The 14,397-nt window shown below is 45.4% G+C and overlaps 1 protein-coding gene across 2 annotated transcripts; it reads left to right on the forward strand.

The window, feature by feature from the left end:
• Positions 1 to 432: 432 nt before the first annotated feature.
• Positions 433 to 12,620, forward strand: LOC133361657 (zinc finger protein OZF-like). Of its 2 annotated transcripts, XM_061580636.1 has the most exons (4): positions 433 to 674; positions 2,148 to 2,216; positions 6,406 to 6,629; positions 9,444 to 12,620. In XM_061580636.1, the coding sequence occupies exon 4, from the start codon at positions 9,472 to 9,474 to the stop codon at positions 10,906 to 10,908; it is 1,437 nt and encodes a 478-aa protein (XP_061436620.1). In that variant the 5' UTR covers positions 433 to 674; positions 2,148 to 2,216; positions 6,406 to 6,629; positions 9,444 to 9,471; the 3' UTR covers positions 10,909 to 12,620. The 2 variants fall into 2 exon arrangements, with proteins under 2 accessions (XP_061436620.1, XP_061436619.1); XM_061580635.1 differs by lacking the exon at positions 6,406 to 6,629 and having other exon boundaries at positions 434 to 674.
• The last annotated feature ends 1,777 nt before the right edge of the window (positions 12,621 to 14,397 follow it).

Here is a 14,397-nt window from a genome sequence, read left to right on the forward strand (position 1 = left end):
GGACGCCACCCGACCTCACCCCTCCATTGCGAACTTGGACCGAAACTTACGACAAACCTCAACCTTCTGCCATCTTGGCCAGGGGTACCCCCCCCCCTTTTCTCACTGCAATACGGGTCACCATCTTACGAAGGGGTGGGCAACCCCACGTGACCGGTAGCTACGTCAACAACCGGATTAACCTCACCACCATCCTCACCCCACCTCTCTTTTGTTAACGTGTACCGAAAACTACGGCATACTTCAGCCTTCCGCCCCTTCCCTCACAATACGGGGGGGTCGCCATCTTACGTAGGGGATGGATATCCACCACGTGACCGGACCCTAACGTCACCAACTGGATTAACCCCGCCCCCATCTCACGTCACTTTTGTAACGTTTACCGGAAGCTACGTCAAAGGTCAACCTTCCGCCATCTTGGTCAGGGGTACCCCACCACTCGTTACAATGCGGGGGGGGGGGGGTCGCCATCTCCCCCTCACCTCCTCACCCTCTTTCGGCGGCCATTGTTGTTTCCTTTGTGGCTTGCGGAGCGGAGCGAAAAGTGGGAGAACGAACAGAACGGAAGGAGAGGAAGAAGGAGGCGGAAGGAACAAAAGTGGCAGCGGCGGTCGAAGGAGGCGGAAGGAGGGGATGAGAGAGAGCGACGAAGGGAGAGAGAGAGACGCGTCAAAGTGAGAGGCGGCTTGCAAGCGGTGTTTTTTTTGTTGGGTCAGAAAATAAGCGTAATCACCCATAAGAGTTGTTTTGGGTTAGATCGCGTAAATATATAAATGTGTCGTGAAAACCCGCCACCACCCCGACACAGCCAACTAGTAAGGGTTGTCACGTAAACAACGTGGCCAATTCGTCACCAGTACACCACTAGTGTATAGTAGTGTATAGTGTAGTGTACTAGTACAGCACTAGTGTATAGTAGTGTACTAGTACAGCACTAGTGTATAGTAGTGTAGTGTATATTGTAGTGTACTAGTACAGCACTAGTGTATAGTGTAGTGTACTAGTACAGCACTAGTGTATAGCAGTGTGTAGTGTAGTGTACTAGTACAGCACTAGTGTATAGTGTAGTGTACTAGTACAGCACTAGTGTATAGTGTAGTGTATATTGTAGTGTACTAGTACAGCACTAGTGTATAGTGTAGTGTACTAGTACAGCACTCTTGTATAGTAGTGTAGTGTATATTGTAGTGTACTAGTACAGCACTAGTGTATAGTGTAGTGTACTAGTACAGCACTAGTGTAGTGTATAGTGTAGTGTATATTGTAGTGTACTAGTACAGCACTAGTGTATAGTGTAGTGTACTAGTACAGCACTAGTGTAGTGTATAGTGTAGTGTACTAGTACAGCACTAGTGTAGTGTATATTGTAGTGTACTAGTACAGCACACTGGTTGTGTGTTGGAGAGCCAAGCCACAACATTTACAATCTTGAATACGGCGTTTCGCCAGTAATTACAACCAACTTCATCAGTGAAGCGAGTTGTAATTACGTGACAACCCTTACTAGTTAGGTGGTGGCGAGTTTTAACTACACATTTATATATTTACGCGATCTAACCCAAAACACCTCTATTATGGATATTGGTCGCGTAAGTCTACGTGTTCAAGGGTAATCAGAGTCGATGCGTTTTGAACGTTCGCCCGACGTCCGTCTTGTACCGGATCGCGACGTTCAGATGACGCTGGGGAAGTGGCTTCGATTCGCGTTGATCACCGGTGCGTCGTTTTTGTTGTTGTGCCAAAATAAGGGTAATCGCCTTAAACCCCCGATAGGTGACTCGTTTTAAACGCTCACCGACGCGAGACGGGGCTCGACTTGTTCCTCGTCTTGTGCCGAATCTTCCGCGGTGCAGGATCCGATGCTGGGAATCGGCTTCGATTCGCGTTTCCAGCCAGCGCGTTCCGACCGTCTCGCGTTAATCCGACGGTGCGGTGCGGTTTTTATTTTTGCCAAAATAAGGATACTCGCCTTTGAGCGCTCTAACTTCGCAAACAAATCTCGTCGTCGGGAATCGCCGTGCGGTGTTGCCCAGCTGCTGCCGAATTTCCACGGCCAAGATCCGACCCCGGGGGAATTGCTCCTCAACGCGAATCGCCGGCCTCGCGTTGACTCTCTCGATACGCCCGTCTGTCTTTGTGTTTGTTAGAATTAAAAGGAGCAAAGTCGACCCTCGGAACGTTGGGCGGACGTTGGAGCCGGCTGCACCTCTTTCTCGGTTTGTGTTGAATCCACGGCAGTGCCACAGACTCAGCACTCACCCACAGACTCACCACTCACCCACAGACTCACCACTCACCCACAGAATCAGCGCTCACCCACAGACTCACCACTCACCCACAGACTCACCACTCACCCACAGACTCAACACTCACCCACAGACTCAGCGCTCACCCACAGACTCACCACTCACCCACAAACTCAGCGCTCACCCACAGACTCACCACACACCCACAGACTCACCACACACCCACAGACTCACCACTCACCCACAGACTCACCACTCACCCACAGACTCACCCACAGACTCACCACTCACCCACAGACTCACCACTCACCCACAAACTCACCACTCACCCACAGAATCAGCGCTCACCCACAGACTCACCATTCGCCTACAGACTCACCACACACCCACAGACTCACCACTCACCCACGGACTCACCATACACCCACAGACTCAGCACTCACCCACAGACTCAGCACTCACCCACAGACTCGGCACTCACCCACAGACTCACCACTCACCCACAAACTCGGCATTCACCCACAAACTCAGCGCTCACCCACAGACTCACCACACACCCACAGACTCACCACACACCCACAGACTCACCACTCACCCACAGACTCACCACTCACCCACAGACTCACCCACAGACTCACCACTCACCCACAGACTCACCACTCACCCACAAACTCACCACTCACCCACAGAATCAGCGCTCACCCACAGACTCACCACTCGCCTACAGACTCACCACACACCCACAGACTCACCACTCACCCACGGACTCACCATACACCCACAGACTCAGCACTCACCCACAGACTCAGCACTCACCCACAGACTCGGCACTCACCCACAGACTCACCACTCACCCACAAACTCGGCATTCACCCACAGACTCAGCACTCACCCACAGACTCAGTACTCACCCAAAACGTCTTACTCAGATTGTAAATGTTGTGGCTTGGCTCTCCAACACATTGGTGTGCTGTACTAGTGACGAATTGGCATGTTTTGTTTACGTGACAACCCTTACTAGTTGGGTGTGTCGGGTTTTAACGACACATTTAGAAATTTACGCAATCTAATCCAAAAACCTCTTATGAAGTGAGGAATATATGGAAAAGAAGACTTTTCCTTTTGGCTGCAGAGTAGGCACCTGGTTGCAGCCATTGTAGTGCTGTTTGCAAGCTGCCTTGGTTGTCGGTGGACTTGAGTTTTATTAGCTGTGGCAGCATTCATTTGTGCTGTGTTAGTTTTCTGTGTAGCTTATTGCTGTTGAGTTGCATTCACTCTAGGTGCAGGCATAGCAGTACTGGTCGCATGCCGTCCTGCTTCTTTGTGTTCAGTAGTGTCATTATCAATAGGTGCAGCCATCGCAACATTGTCTTGGAGATTCATTAGCTTTATGTGCAGCACAGGCGGCATGCCGTCTCACTTGTTTGTGTTCAGGAGCTCTAATTGCAGCCATTGCAGCATTTGTACGAATGGCATCAATTATTGTAATCGGCTTCGGTGAAGACAAGCGCACGGTTTCCGCAAGGAACATAGTTGGAGATCAAAGTTAATAAGCAGAAAAGAGTAAATAGAACTGGTTTTTATCAAAAATGCGTCTGAAATAAATGTAGTCCAACTTTACTTATTCTGGGTCATTGAGAATTAAAATGATTCTTAAAATTGTTGTTTGGCTCTAGTATTCAAGATATGCTAATCATTCCAGCACATACGACCCTTGACTTTGGGAATGGCAGAGGATGTGTGAGTTACAAAGAGAATGTTATTCATTTTAAACTAGAAATTACTAAAATAAATCTTTGAATGCATCTATGAATAAATCTATAACTGGGTTTGGACTGTACTTGCTTGATATGAAGCTTTCGTGACTGCTGGAATTCATACTCTTTAGTTCTTTCGGTAAAGTCACGTAGGTATAACATAAAATGAAATAAATCACGTTTCTGGCGCAACACAAGCGTCCATCATCAGGTGGGAAAGCAGGGTCTGCAGCTGAGGCCGACTGTTTTAAAAAAGGTTTGAAATGCGGAGACAACCTTCTGAGGATCCAACCAAAACCATCACTTTACCGTACATAGCAGGGGTTACCAAACAAACACAAGATCCAGGTTCATTTCAATACAGTACACAAAATCCATGATATAATCCCATCTGTAAAAGATGTGATTCCTGACATGCAATACCCTGGTGTTTACAAACTGAGCTGTGGTTGCGGCAGCAGTTACATTGGGGAAACGAAACGACATGTCTTGGACCGCGTCCGTGAACGCAAGTCAGATCTGAAACATGGTAGGACCAATACTTCTGACGTTGCCGATCATTGTTTTAACACTGTGGGCTCGCATGAAATTGATTTTTCCAAGACGGAGGTACTCTGCAAACCTACCGGCTACCTTCAGAGATTTGTTCACGAAGCCATCCAGATATATAAACACAGACACAACTTCAACCGGGAAGATGGGTACAAACTGAGCAATCATTGGAAGGACATTATTAACCAGGTGAAGTCTTAACTGACTGATGTTTCCATCTAACCTGCATATGTCAGTTGTTATTTCCACTCTGTCTCTCTCTCTCTTAGATCTCTCATTCTGACATGTCTGTTGCATTGCACTCTGATGCCTTTGGATTGCACTCTCATGCTCGCATGTCTGTTGCATTGCACTTTCATACTCGCAGGCCTTTCAGATTACACCCGTTGGGTTGCACTCCCTCGTCGAGGAGGCCGCTCTTCTTCTTTTCTACAGTTACATGCTAATTTCTCAAATTAACATCATGCTAATCTCTCACATTAACATAGCCACTTCCGTGCCCTCTAATTTCTCACATTAGCATCATGCTGATCCCTCACATTAACATAGCCACTTCCGTGCGCTCATCAAGGAGGCCGCTCTCCTATCTTACAGTTACATGCTAATTTCTCACATTAACATCACTAGCCCCGGCCACTTCTTTATAACCCTTGAGCTCCACCCATTTCAAACCTTTTTTTAAACAGTCTGCCTCAGCAGCAGACCCTGCTTTCTCACCTACGTGACTTTACCTAAAGAACCAGAGTACAGTACTTGCTTTTTGAACAAAACAATGAATGATGTGATTTGAACCTGGTATTGCTTTATACATGATATGAATTGCATCATGTTATTCTTATAAGTCATGGATAATGCAATCATAACTAGGCTTACATCACTACTGAACAAGTTGCCCTATATCAGCTCTAGAAATCATGCAGTGTCGTGCTCTCTTATTTTTCAATATTTGATTTAGCAAAGGGACACATTTCTTTCTGTTTTGCCAAAGTGAGCAGAGATGCCTCGTACTTGTGTAAACAAAGCAGATAATTTCTGCTATGTTTGTGGTGAAGTGACTTTTTGGAGATCAGGACAAGATGTGGGCCCCACACATTTTGCAACACTTGTGCAACAAATCTTTCCCAATGGTTGAACAGGAAAAGGAAATCTATGCCTTTAGCAGTGCTAATGATTTGGAGAGAGCCAATAGATCATATCAGCAATTGTTACTTCTGCATGGCGCCTCCAGTTGGGAAAGGTGTGTCAAAAAATACGCCCAGTACCCCACGGAGGAGGACTGCCGGTTCCTGATGCACCAGAATCATTCTCACTTGAGTCAGGCGAGGAAGAGGATGAAACTTCTGGTCCTGGACCATCAAGGTCACATGACCCAAATTTTCTCTCATCCTCCTCTGAACCATACCTCATAGCACAAGGTGAACTGAAAGACATTTTGAGGGATATGGAACTACCCAAGAGTAAAGCAGAGCTGTTGGGACTCCAGACTGCAGCAATGAAATCTGGTGATGTTTAGGCTCCATGTTCGTAACCGTCAAAAGGATATTGTCCCATTCTTCTTCATGGAAGGTGACCTTGTTGCCTGCAACAACATCGATGGTGTGATGGCAGCCCTCAACATCGTTCATGATCCAGATGAGTGGAGACTGTTAATTGATTCATCGAAGATGAATCTTAAAGCTGTTTTACTGCATAATGGAAATGTTTCGCCATCAATTTCAGTTCGTCATGCAGTCCATATGAAGGAAAGCTATGACAACATGAAACTACTTTTGAGGTGCATAAACTATGACCAACATCAGTGGCAGCTTTGTGGTGATTTGAAGGTTGTTGCTCTCTTGTTTGGTCTACAGACTGGATACATGAAGTACTGCTGTTTTCTCTGAGAATGGGATAGTCATGTGAGAAATTCCCACTACATTGGAGCCTGGGAGGAAAGGTGTTTAGCATCCACCACTTGTTGAATCAAGGAAGATGTTGTTACCACCCGTACACATCAAGCTGGGTCTGATGAAGAACTTTGTCAAAGCCACGGACAAAACACATCTAAAATATTGAAGACCAGTGTACTGAGTGTGTGAGTAAATGCTATATAGAGATTGTTAATTAAATGCGAGTTAAATGTATAATCGTTGTAGGAATGTGAAGACATAGCCACAAAGGAACGAAGTGTAAAGCTGTAAGTTGTTGGAGGGAGTAATTATTTGTAGTGCTTGAAGTGGGTATGAATAGAATGCGTATGGTGGTGTGTACATATTTTATTATTTTAAAGCAAGTGTGTGCATGCTTTTTTATTCGTTAATAGGCAATGTATAATTGATGTATTTAGTCGTAGCTGTTGTATAGCGTCTGTGTTGTGTAGAAGGTCGTTGATGATTTTTATGATTTTGGGCAGGCCTGTCTAAAGCAGCATGATCAGGAGTCAAAGCCTTTTCTTGTTCAACTTGGCTTGTGACAGGAATTCACTCTGGCCTCATGCATTACATTACATAGCATCGTCCATAATTATGTAGTTTATGAGAAGCTCACAATGGCCATATAAATAAATTGCATTCATTACGGTTGCAATGATACGCTAATCGATGCATAGTTATAGTTAAGGGGTCAATCCCTGTTTGTCAACCATGTTAGATATACTGATTATCTGGTAATGGCTACACAATCAGATGGAGTTAGGGAATCTTGTTCTGTGCCTGGTTAATTCCATCATTAAATAGGGCCTTGCATATGTTCCACAAAAATAAATCGCCTGCCTAAGAATTTCATGTCATACAACATTGCACTTGCTCAACTCTCCATGAATAATCAGGCAGTTCTGCAAATGTTGGAGGAGCTCCCATACCTGGTTAATGTGTTCACGACCAGCTCTTCAAATTAATCGAGCAGCATTGTTTAATTAGACTGTGTAACACTGTGTGGAAGCTGTGAATATCAGTTGCCAAGGTCAAGTCCGTCTGAAACCATCCCTCTCCCTGCCAGACTAGCATCGCACCCGTCCCTCACCCTTCATCCTGCGGTTGGTGGGCAGACAGGACAGCACCACGTAGCCATTCATGCCTGGACCCGACTGGGTTACGTGGGTCACCCAGCCACCAGGTGCTTGTTGGCGAACACCACCCCAGGCCTCGTTCCAGGGGTGATATCAGTATAGAATATCTGAAAGGCTGCCCCCAATAAATGCCACCTCGAACTCCACTAGGCCCGTCCCACTGGGGGAAGATTGCGGGGGCGGCCCAGGACACGCTGGTGGGACTGTAGCTCGTTTGGCCTGGGAATTCCCCAGGAAGAGCTAGAGTCTGTCGCCAGGGAAAGGGAGGTCTGGACTGCCCTACTGAATGTGCTGCTGCCTCAATCCTTCCCAGGACAAGCGGATTTAGAAACGAACGAACAAAGCTGCGAGTCGTTTTGGCCACAGATATTACTCTTTTCTCTGTGGATGCAAAATATGAACTTATTTAAAGGCCTGCCTATGATCCCTCTTCTATTGAACCAGACAAGATTGTATGAGTACCTTACAGATCCCTGAAATATGAGTACAGAATATAATCAGTGAGTCTCTTTGGCAAGCAAGCCTGCATTGGTTGGGTCATGAATCCTGCATACTCCGACACCGCATGGTCAAGCTGCTTCTGTTAATGCAGATATTAGGTGCTAAGCAGGCATGGCATTGGCTAGAGAAGAAATTGGAGGATGTAGAGGTGATCAGACCTGCTGATGACTTTACCAGGAGTGTCAAGATCAGCCTCTGTGGAGGAGGCCCCTGAGGTATGCTGCTAGGCAGTTGGGGGTATTTGCTGTGCAACAACAATGAAGTCGGAGTAGTGACGCTCACATGATTGGGTGTAACTGGGTGCCTTTAATGCAGAAAGACCGTGGGAACTACAGATCTGTCAATTATCTCAGTCGGTTATCCTATGACACCTGGATAATTCCCATGATCTGCTGACAAGTGATCCACACATAGCATTAAATTTCACCTATCATGGCATGAGCACTGTGACAAGGTTACTTCAAAATAGTGATGAATGCTCACTGTTTTGTTTTTTCTTATATTGATCCATCTGAAATGTATGTGTAAGAGTTATCTATGTGGGGAGTGGTGGCGCAGTTATTTCACTGCATTATGAACTCAACAATTAGAGTTTGATTATCACCAACAGCAAACATGATTGATAAGTGAAAACTTAACTTATTATGGACCTCTGCTATGTTGATTGATCCTCAATTACATGGTTAAGTGAGGAAGCATTAATACTGAGCAGATGAAGGCAGCCAGGCATGGTTCTGGACACACCACCACCTTTTTACCATGCCAGTGTATGACAGTAACGTTTGTATATGCAGTAAAGTATATTGACTCTTGAACACGGAGGTTAATTCAAAACAATAGTTTATTTTTGTTTTCCTCTGGAAATGTTTATAAGAATGAAATTGGTCAGGAAATTAACATAGCACATATGCAGCTAAAGCTAGATATGTTTATCCGAGCATTCAATCAAATGTGAGCCTGGCTTCACACCTCTAAGTTACGATTGAACATTAATTTATGCATTTCTGCATAACACAAATAATATAATTTTCAACACCCTTTGCTATGTTAGCTGAATTTTGCTTTTATAAATATTCATTTTGTAGGCAGACAGCCGAAATTGTGCTTGGAGTTTTGGGTTAACATTCATTTTGAAGATACTCGGGTGTCTAAGCATATTTAGGACCATTTGTCCTCTCATTGTGTGCCTTAACAGCCCGTGTGATGAATTGGGGAATCTTTTTCACTATATTATGAATATATGAATAAGTATCAACGTGTAAGTCATGAGTGACCGTGTATATATGCATTCCTCTGTGCCTTGATACTGACGTAGATGTGGATATTTTTTTCTGTCTGCAGCTGACGCTTCCTCTGCAGACTTGGTCTGATGGAGCAGAGGGACTCAGCGCAGTTCGTTGCAACAAGGCCACAATGCGACCAGTATGCAAACAGCACGGATCGTTCTGGAAACTTGACACAACACCAGAGAACACACACAGGAGAGAAACCCTTCAATTGCACTCTATGCCAGAAGGCGTTTGCAGGGTCATCAGCTCTTAAGATCCACCAGAGAACACACACAGGAGAGAAACCCTTCAAGTGCAGTCTGTGCGGGAAGGCGTTTGCACAGTCACCACATTTTCAAAGACACCAGAGAACACATACAGGAGAGAAACCCTTCAAGTGCAGTCTGTGCGGGAAGGCGTTTGCACAGGCACCACATTTTCAAAGACACCAGAGAACACACACAGGAGAGAAACCCTTCACGTGCAGTGTTTGTGGGAAGGCATTTTCATGTTCATCTACTCTCAAAAAACACCAGAGAACACACACAGGAGAGAAACCCTTCAAGTGCAGTGTTTGTGGGAAGGCATTTTCAGGTTCATCTACTTTTAAAACTCACCAGAGAACACACACAGGAGAGAAACCCTTCAAGTGCACTGTGTGTGGGAAGGCGTTTTCACAGTCATTTACTGTTGTAATTCACCAGAGAAAGCACACAGGAGAGAAACCCTTCAAGTGCAGTGTTTGTGGGAAGGCATTTTCAGATTCATCTACTCTTAAAAGTCACCAGAGAACACACACAGGAGAGAAACCCTTCAAGTGCAGTGTGTGTGGTAATGCATTTTCAGATTCATCTACTCTTAAAAATCACCAGAGAACACACACAGGAGAGACACCCTTCAAGTGCAGTGTGTGTGGGAAGGCATTTTCAGGTTTATCTACTCTTAAAAATCACCAGAGAACACACACAGGAGAGAAACCCTTCAAGTGCACTCTGTGCGGGAAAGCGTTTTCACAGTCATTTACTGTTGTATTGCACCAGAGAAAACACACAGGAGAGAAACCCTTCAAGTGCGGCATTTGTGGTAAGGCATTTTCAAATGCATTTTCTCTTAAAATACACCAGAGAACACACACAGGAGAGAAACCCTTCAAGTGCATAATGTGCGGGAAGACGTTTGCAACTTCATCAAATCGTCAAAGACACCAGAGAACATACGGGCATCAGAAGATCCCCAAGGAGTCAAGTCTGAGTCAAAGTGCTGCAATGAGCCCATCCCTTGTGAAAAAAGAACTGGAAGAAAATCCCAGTTTAGACACTTTGAAAGATATCAAGTTGAAATATGAAGAGGTCAATTATGAATTTGAAGAAGTGACAGTGAAGAGCGAAGAAGTGAAGGTTAAATATGAAGATTCAACTCCAAAATCGGACCTTCACATCGATGGAAGTAACGTGAAGCAGGAGGAAAATTCTGACTGTGAGGCAGAGCGAGGCAACTCCCAGCAGTTTGTGGAAGTGGAGGTGTGGGTGGACTTCTGAGACAAGACCAAGTCAAATGGAAACCCTGTAGATGTGCAAGCTTGAGACAATGAAGCTCCAATAGATTCAAGTTTGTCACGGGCCTTTAATTAAAGAATGTGAAGTTGAACATTAAATTCCTAGGTTCAACCTGCAGAGTAAGAGCGGTCAGTATTTATGGACCTGTGGGTTTGGTAGATCTCTAACCAGGAGCGAGAGCCAGTAAGCTCCCAAGCGTTCACTATGTGATAAATTCATTTATATGGTGCTTGCTTAATCGCCTCAGCAGCTCGGAGTTTTGTATAATAACTCATCACAAACACTCGAAGGGCATCCCCAAGTGGCAGCTGCCCCTGTGTGGGATAAGGTGGCCCTGCACCAGCCTGCATGTGGGCATGAGTTTGTCAGTAGGGGGCGATGATTGATGTGAACTCTCCATCATGTAATTTTTGGATACTATTCGGAATTACCCAAATTTTGACATTGACACCAACATGTAATGACCTATGTGTTTTGAATGACAGTATGTTTTACATCCACTGTTAAGCAGAAAGTGCATATTTTGGTTAATGTTTCTGGAGTAGGTAGGGGTGGCTATCGGATTTGAACCTTGAACCTCTGTAATAAATAGAGAATGTGCTACCACTTGGCTTCCCTCAATCTGAGTGTAGGCATTCCAACCTTAATGTTTCGAACGGACGCAGATATTCCATTGAGAGGGGTCCACGTTTCACATGCCGAAAGAAGGCAGGGCATGACTGGCTGACAAGACCCAAAGCTTTGTGCCAAGCGACAGACCAGGTAGCTTCCACACAGCATTGCGCAGCTGATAAAAAATTAACCCGTAAAAACAAAGTTTTTCACTATAAATCCTTTATATGCGTGGCATCGGTTTTATTTTATTATTCATTTCTGTTTTTATTGAGTAATAGTTTCATTTTTATCACATTGGTATTTTAAATTAAATATGAAAAAAAAAATCCATAAAAAGTGCAAAGTTTTGGAAAAAAATTTTCACGAAAATAAATTGTCACGCATAACGAGTCTGTGTGCAAAATGTCAGCTCGATTGGATCATGGGAAGTGGGTTAAAAAACGACCGAAAGATTTGCACAGTCGTAAGCGCGCAAGCAAGCAAGTGAACTTAATATAAAGGATTTTAAAAGAGAATGCTGCCCGACTGATTCGGATCACCCATGTACTGTCGACATGTATTATGTACCCACAATGTACACATACAATGTACATACAGCATAAACACACAGTCTGCACATACACATAGTGTATACATATGTAGTTGCATAACACTGGCTGCAGACAGAAAAGGGGATTTGCGGCATGCGGCAGTCCTGACGTTAGCAGGCCAGGATATACACGAGAGGGGGATCTAAGGGAAAGGTCACAGAAGGGGCACACCAGGAATCCGCTAGGAGGTTCCAGTCAGTAAGGGGGCCTGGCCGGGACAGCGAGGCTACGCTGACCGTATAAGAGGGGCCTCTGTGGGGGAGCTCGGGCTGTTGGAGTGAGATGCCTGTCGTGCTGCTGAAGTCCATCGTCGCCATTCTTCTCGTCTTCGCCATTCTTCTCGTCATCGTCTCCGTCTCTACCATCTCGGGGCGCCGCTAGTCAGACAGCCTACCAACTGTCCTGGTTGAGTAGCGTCACCGATAAGACGGATTAAATATGAAGTGTTAACCCCGATGGTGCTCGTTAATAAAGAAGTGCCTCCAAGTCTTATCGTCTCCGAGTTAGTCACTACACATACACATTAACAAGAACAACAACTGCAATTCGCCACTAAGTGGCAGTGACGTCACCACGGTGCTTGTGCAAGGCTATATGCACGTTAAGGCCACGTAAAGTGTCGAACATCCGCCGGCAGGAGGTCACGGGGCAGACCCAGGTGCCATGGGTCGACTGACTGAGATGACTGGCAAATGCACCACCTGTGCCCCCTACTGTGGCAACACTACACACACGGTGTGTATACACACACATATTAGTTGTTTTTTCGATAACGTCACGTAGATAGAAAAAATAATAAAAATGATATTAAGTGAATAAAAAATACCACGACGTTGCGATCGCGACACAAGCTGTCGTCATGAGGAAAAAGGGGTTCGCCTCTAAAGGCAAACTTTTTTTAGGGTTTGGAGATGCACATAGCCCAAGTGTATCAGCAGCACCAGGAGTACAGGAGAGAAACCCTTCAAGTGCACTCTGTGCGGGAAGGCGTTTGCACAGTCAACACATCTTCAAAGACACCAGAGAACACACAAGCATCAAAAGATCCACAAGGAGTGGAGTCTGAAATCTTCTTGTGAAAGTTAAAGTGCTGCAATGAGCCCATCTCTCATGAAACAAGAACCAGAAGAAAATCCCAGCTTGGACATTATGAAAGGTATCAAGGTAAAATAGGAAAATGCGAAGGTGAAGTGTGAATAAGTGACAGTGAAGAGCAAAGAAGTGAAGGTAAAATGTGAAGATGAAGATTCAACTCCGAAATCAGACCTTCACATCGACGGAGGCAACGTGAAGCAGGAGGAGAATTCTGACTGATGCAGAACGAAGCAACTCCCAGCAGTTTGTGGAAGTGGAGGTGTGGGTGGACTTCTTAGACATTGCAAAGTTAAATGGAGACCCGGTAGATGTGTAAGCATGAGACAATGAAGCCCCACTAGATTCACCTTTGTCACAAGCCTTTAATGCAAGAATGTTAAGTTGGAACACTCAATTCCGAGGTTCAGCCTGCAGAGTAAGAGCGGCCAGTATATTTGAACCTGTGGGTTGTGTAGATCTCTAACCAGGAGTGAGAGCCAATGAGCTCCCAAGCATTCACTATGTGATAAATGCATTTATATGGTGCTTGCTTAATTGCCTCAGCGACTCGGAGTTTTGTATCATATCTCATCACAAATACTCGAAGACCACCCCCAAGTGGCAGCTGCCCCCGTGTGGCAACAGTTGGCCCTGCACCAGCCTGCATGTAGGCATGAGTTTGTGTCGGATTTCAACCTTGAACCTTTTCAATAAATATAGATTGCACTACCACTTGGCTTCCCTCAATCTGAGTGTAGGCATTCCAGCCTTAATGTTTCGAATGGACGCAGATGTTCCGTTTAGGGAGGTCCACGTTTCACCTTCCTAGAGAAGAGAGGGCATGACTGTCCGAGAAGACCCAAAGCTTTGTGCAAAGCGACAGACCAGGTAGCTTCCACACAGCATTATGCAGCTGATGAAAGGAGAATGCCGCCCGACTGATTCGGATCACCCACACACATTGTAGACATGTATTATGTACACACAATGTACACAGTGTACCCACAAGGTATACACGCACAATGTACATACAGCGTAAACAGTGCAAATACATTGTATAAATATGTAGTGGCATAGCACTGGCTGCTGGCAGAAAAGGGGATCTGCGGCATAGGCTGTCCTGACGTGAGCAGGCCAGGATTTCCACGAGAGGGGGATCTAGAGGAAAGGTCACAGAAGGGAGCACACCAGG

This window comes from Lethenteron reissneri, unplaced genomic scaffold, assembly GCF_015708825.2.
Source record: "Lethenteron reissneri isolate LAM-NWPU_2019-01 unplaced genomic scaffold, ASM1570882v1 scaffold_118, whole genome shotgun sequence".
Classification (NCBI taxonomy): domain Eukaryota; kingdom Metazoa; phylum Chordata; class Hyperoartia; order Petromyzontiformes; family Petromyzontidae; genus Lethenteron; species Lethenteron reissneri.

Coding starts and splice junctions, on each gene's coding strand:
- LOC133361657 (XM_061580636.1), top strand. CDS start 9,472: ATGGAGCAGAGGGACTCAGCGCAGTTCGTTGCAACAAGGCCACAATGC.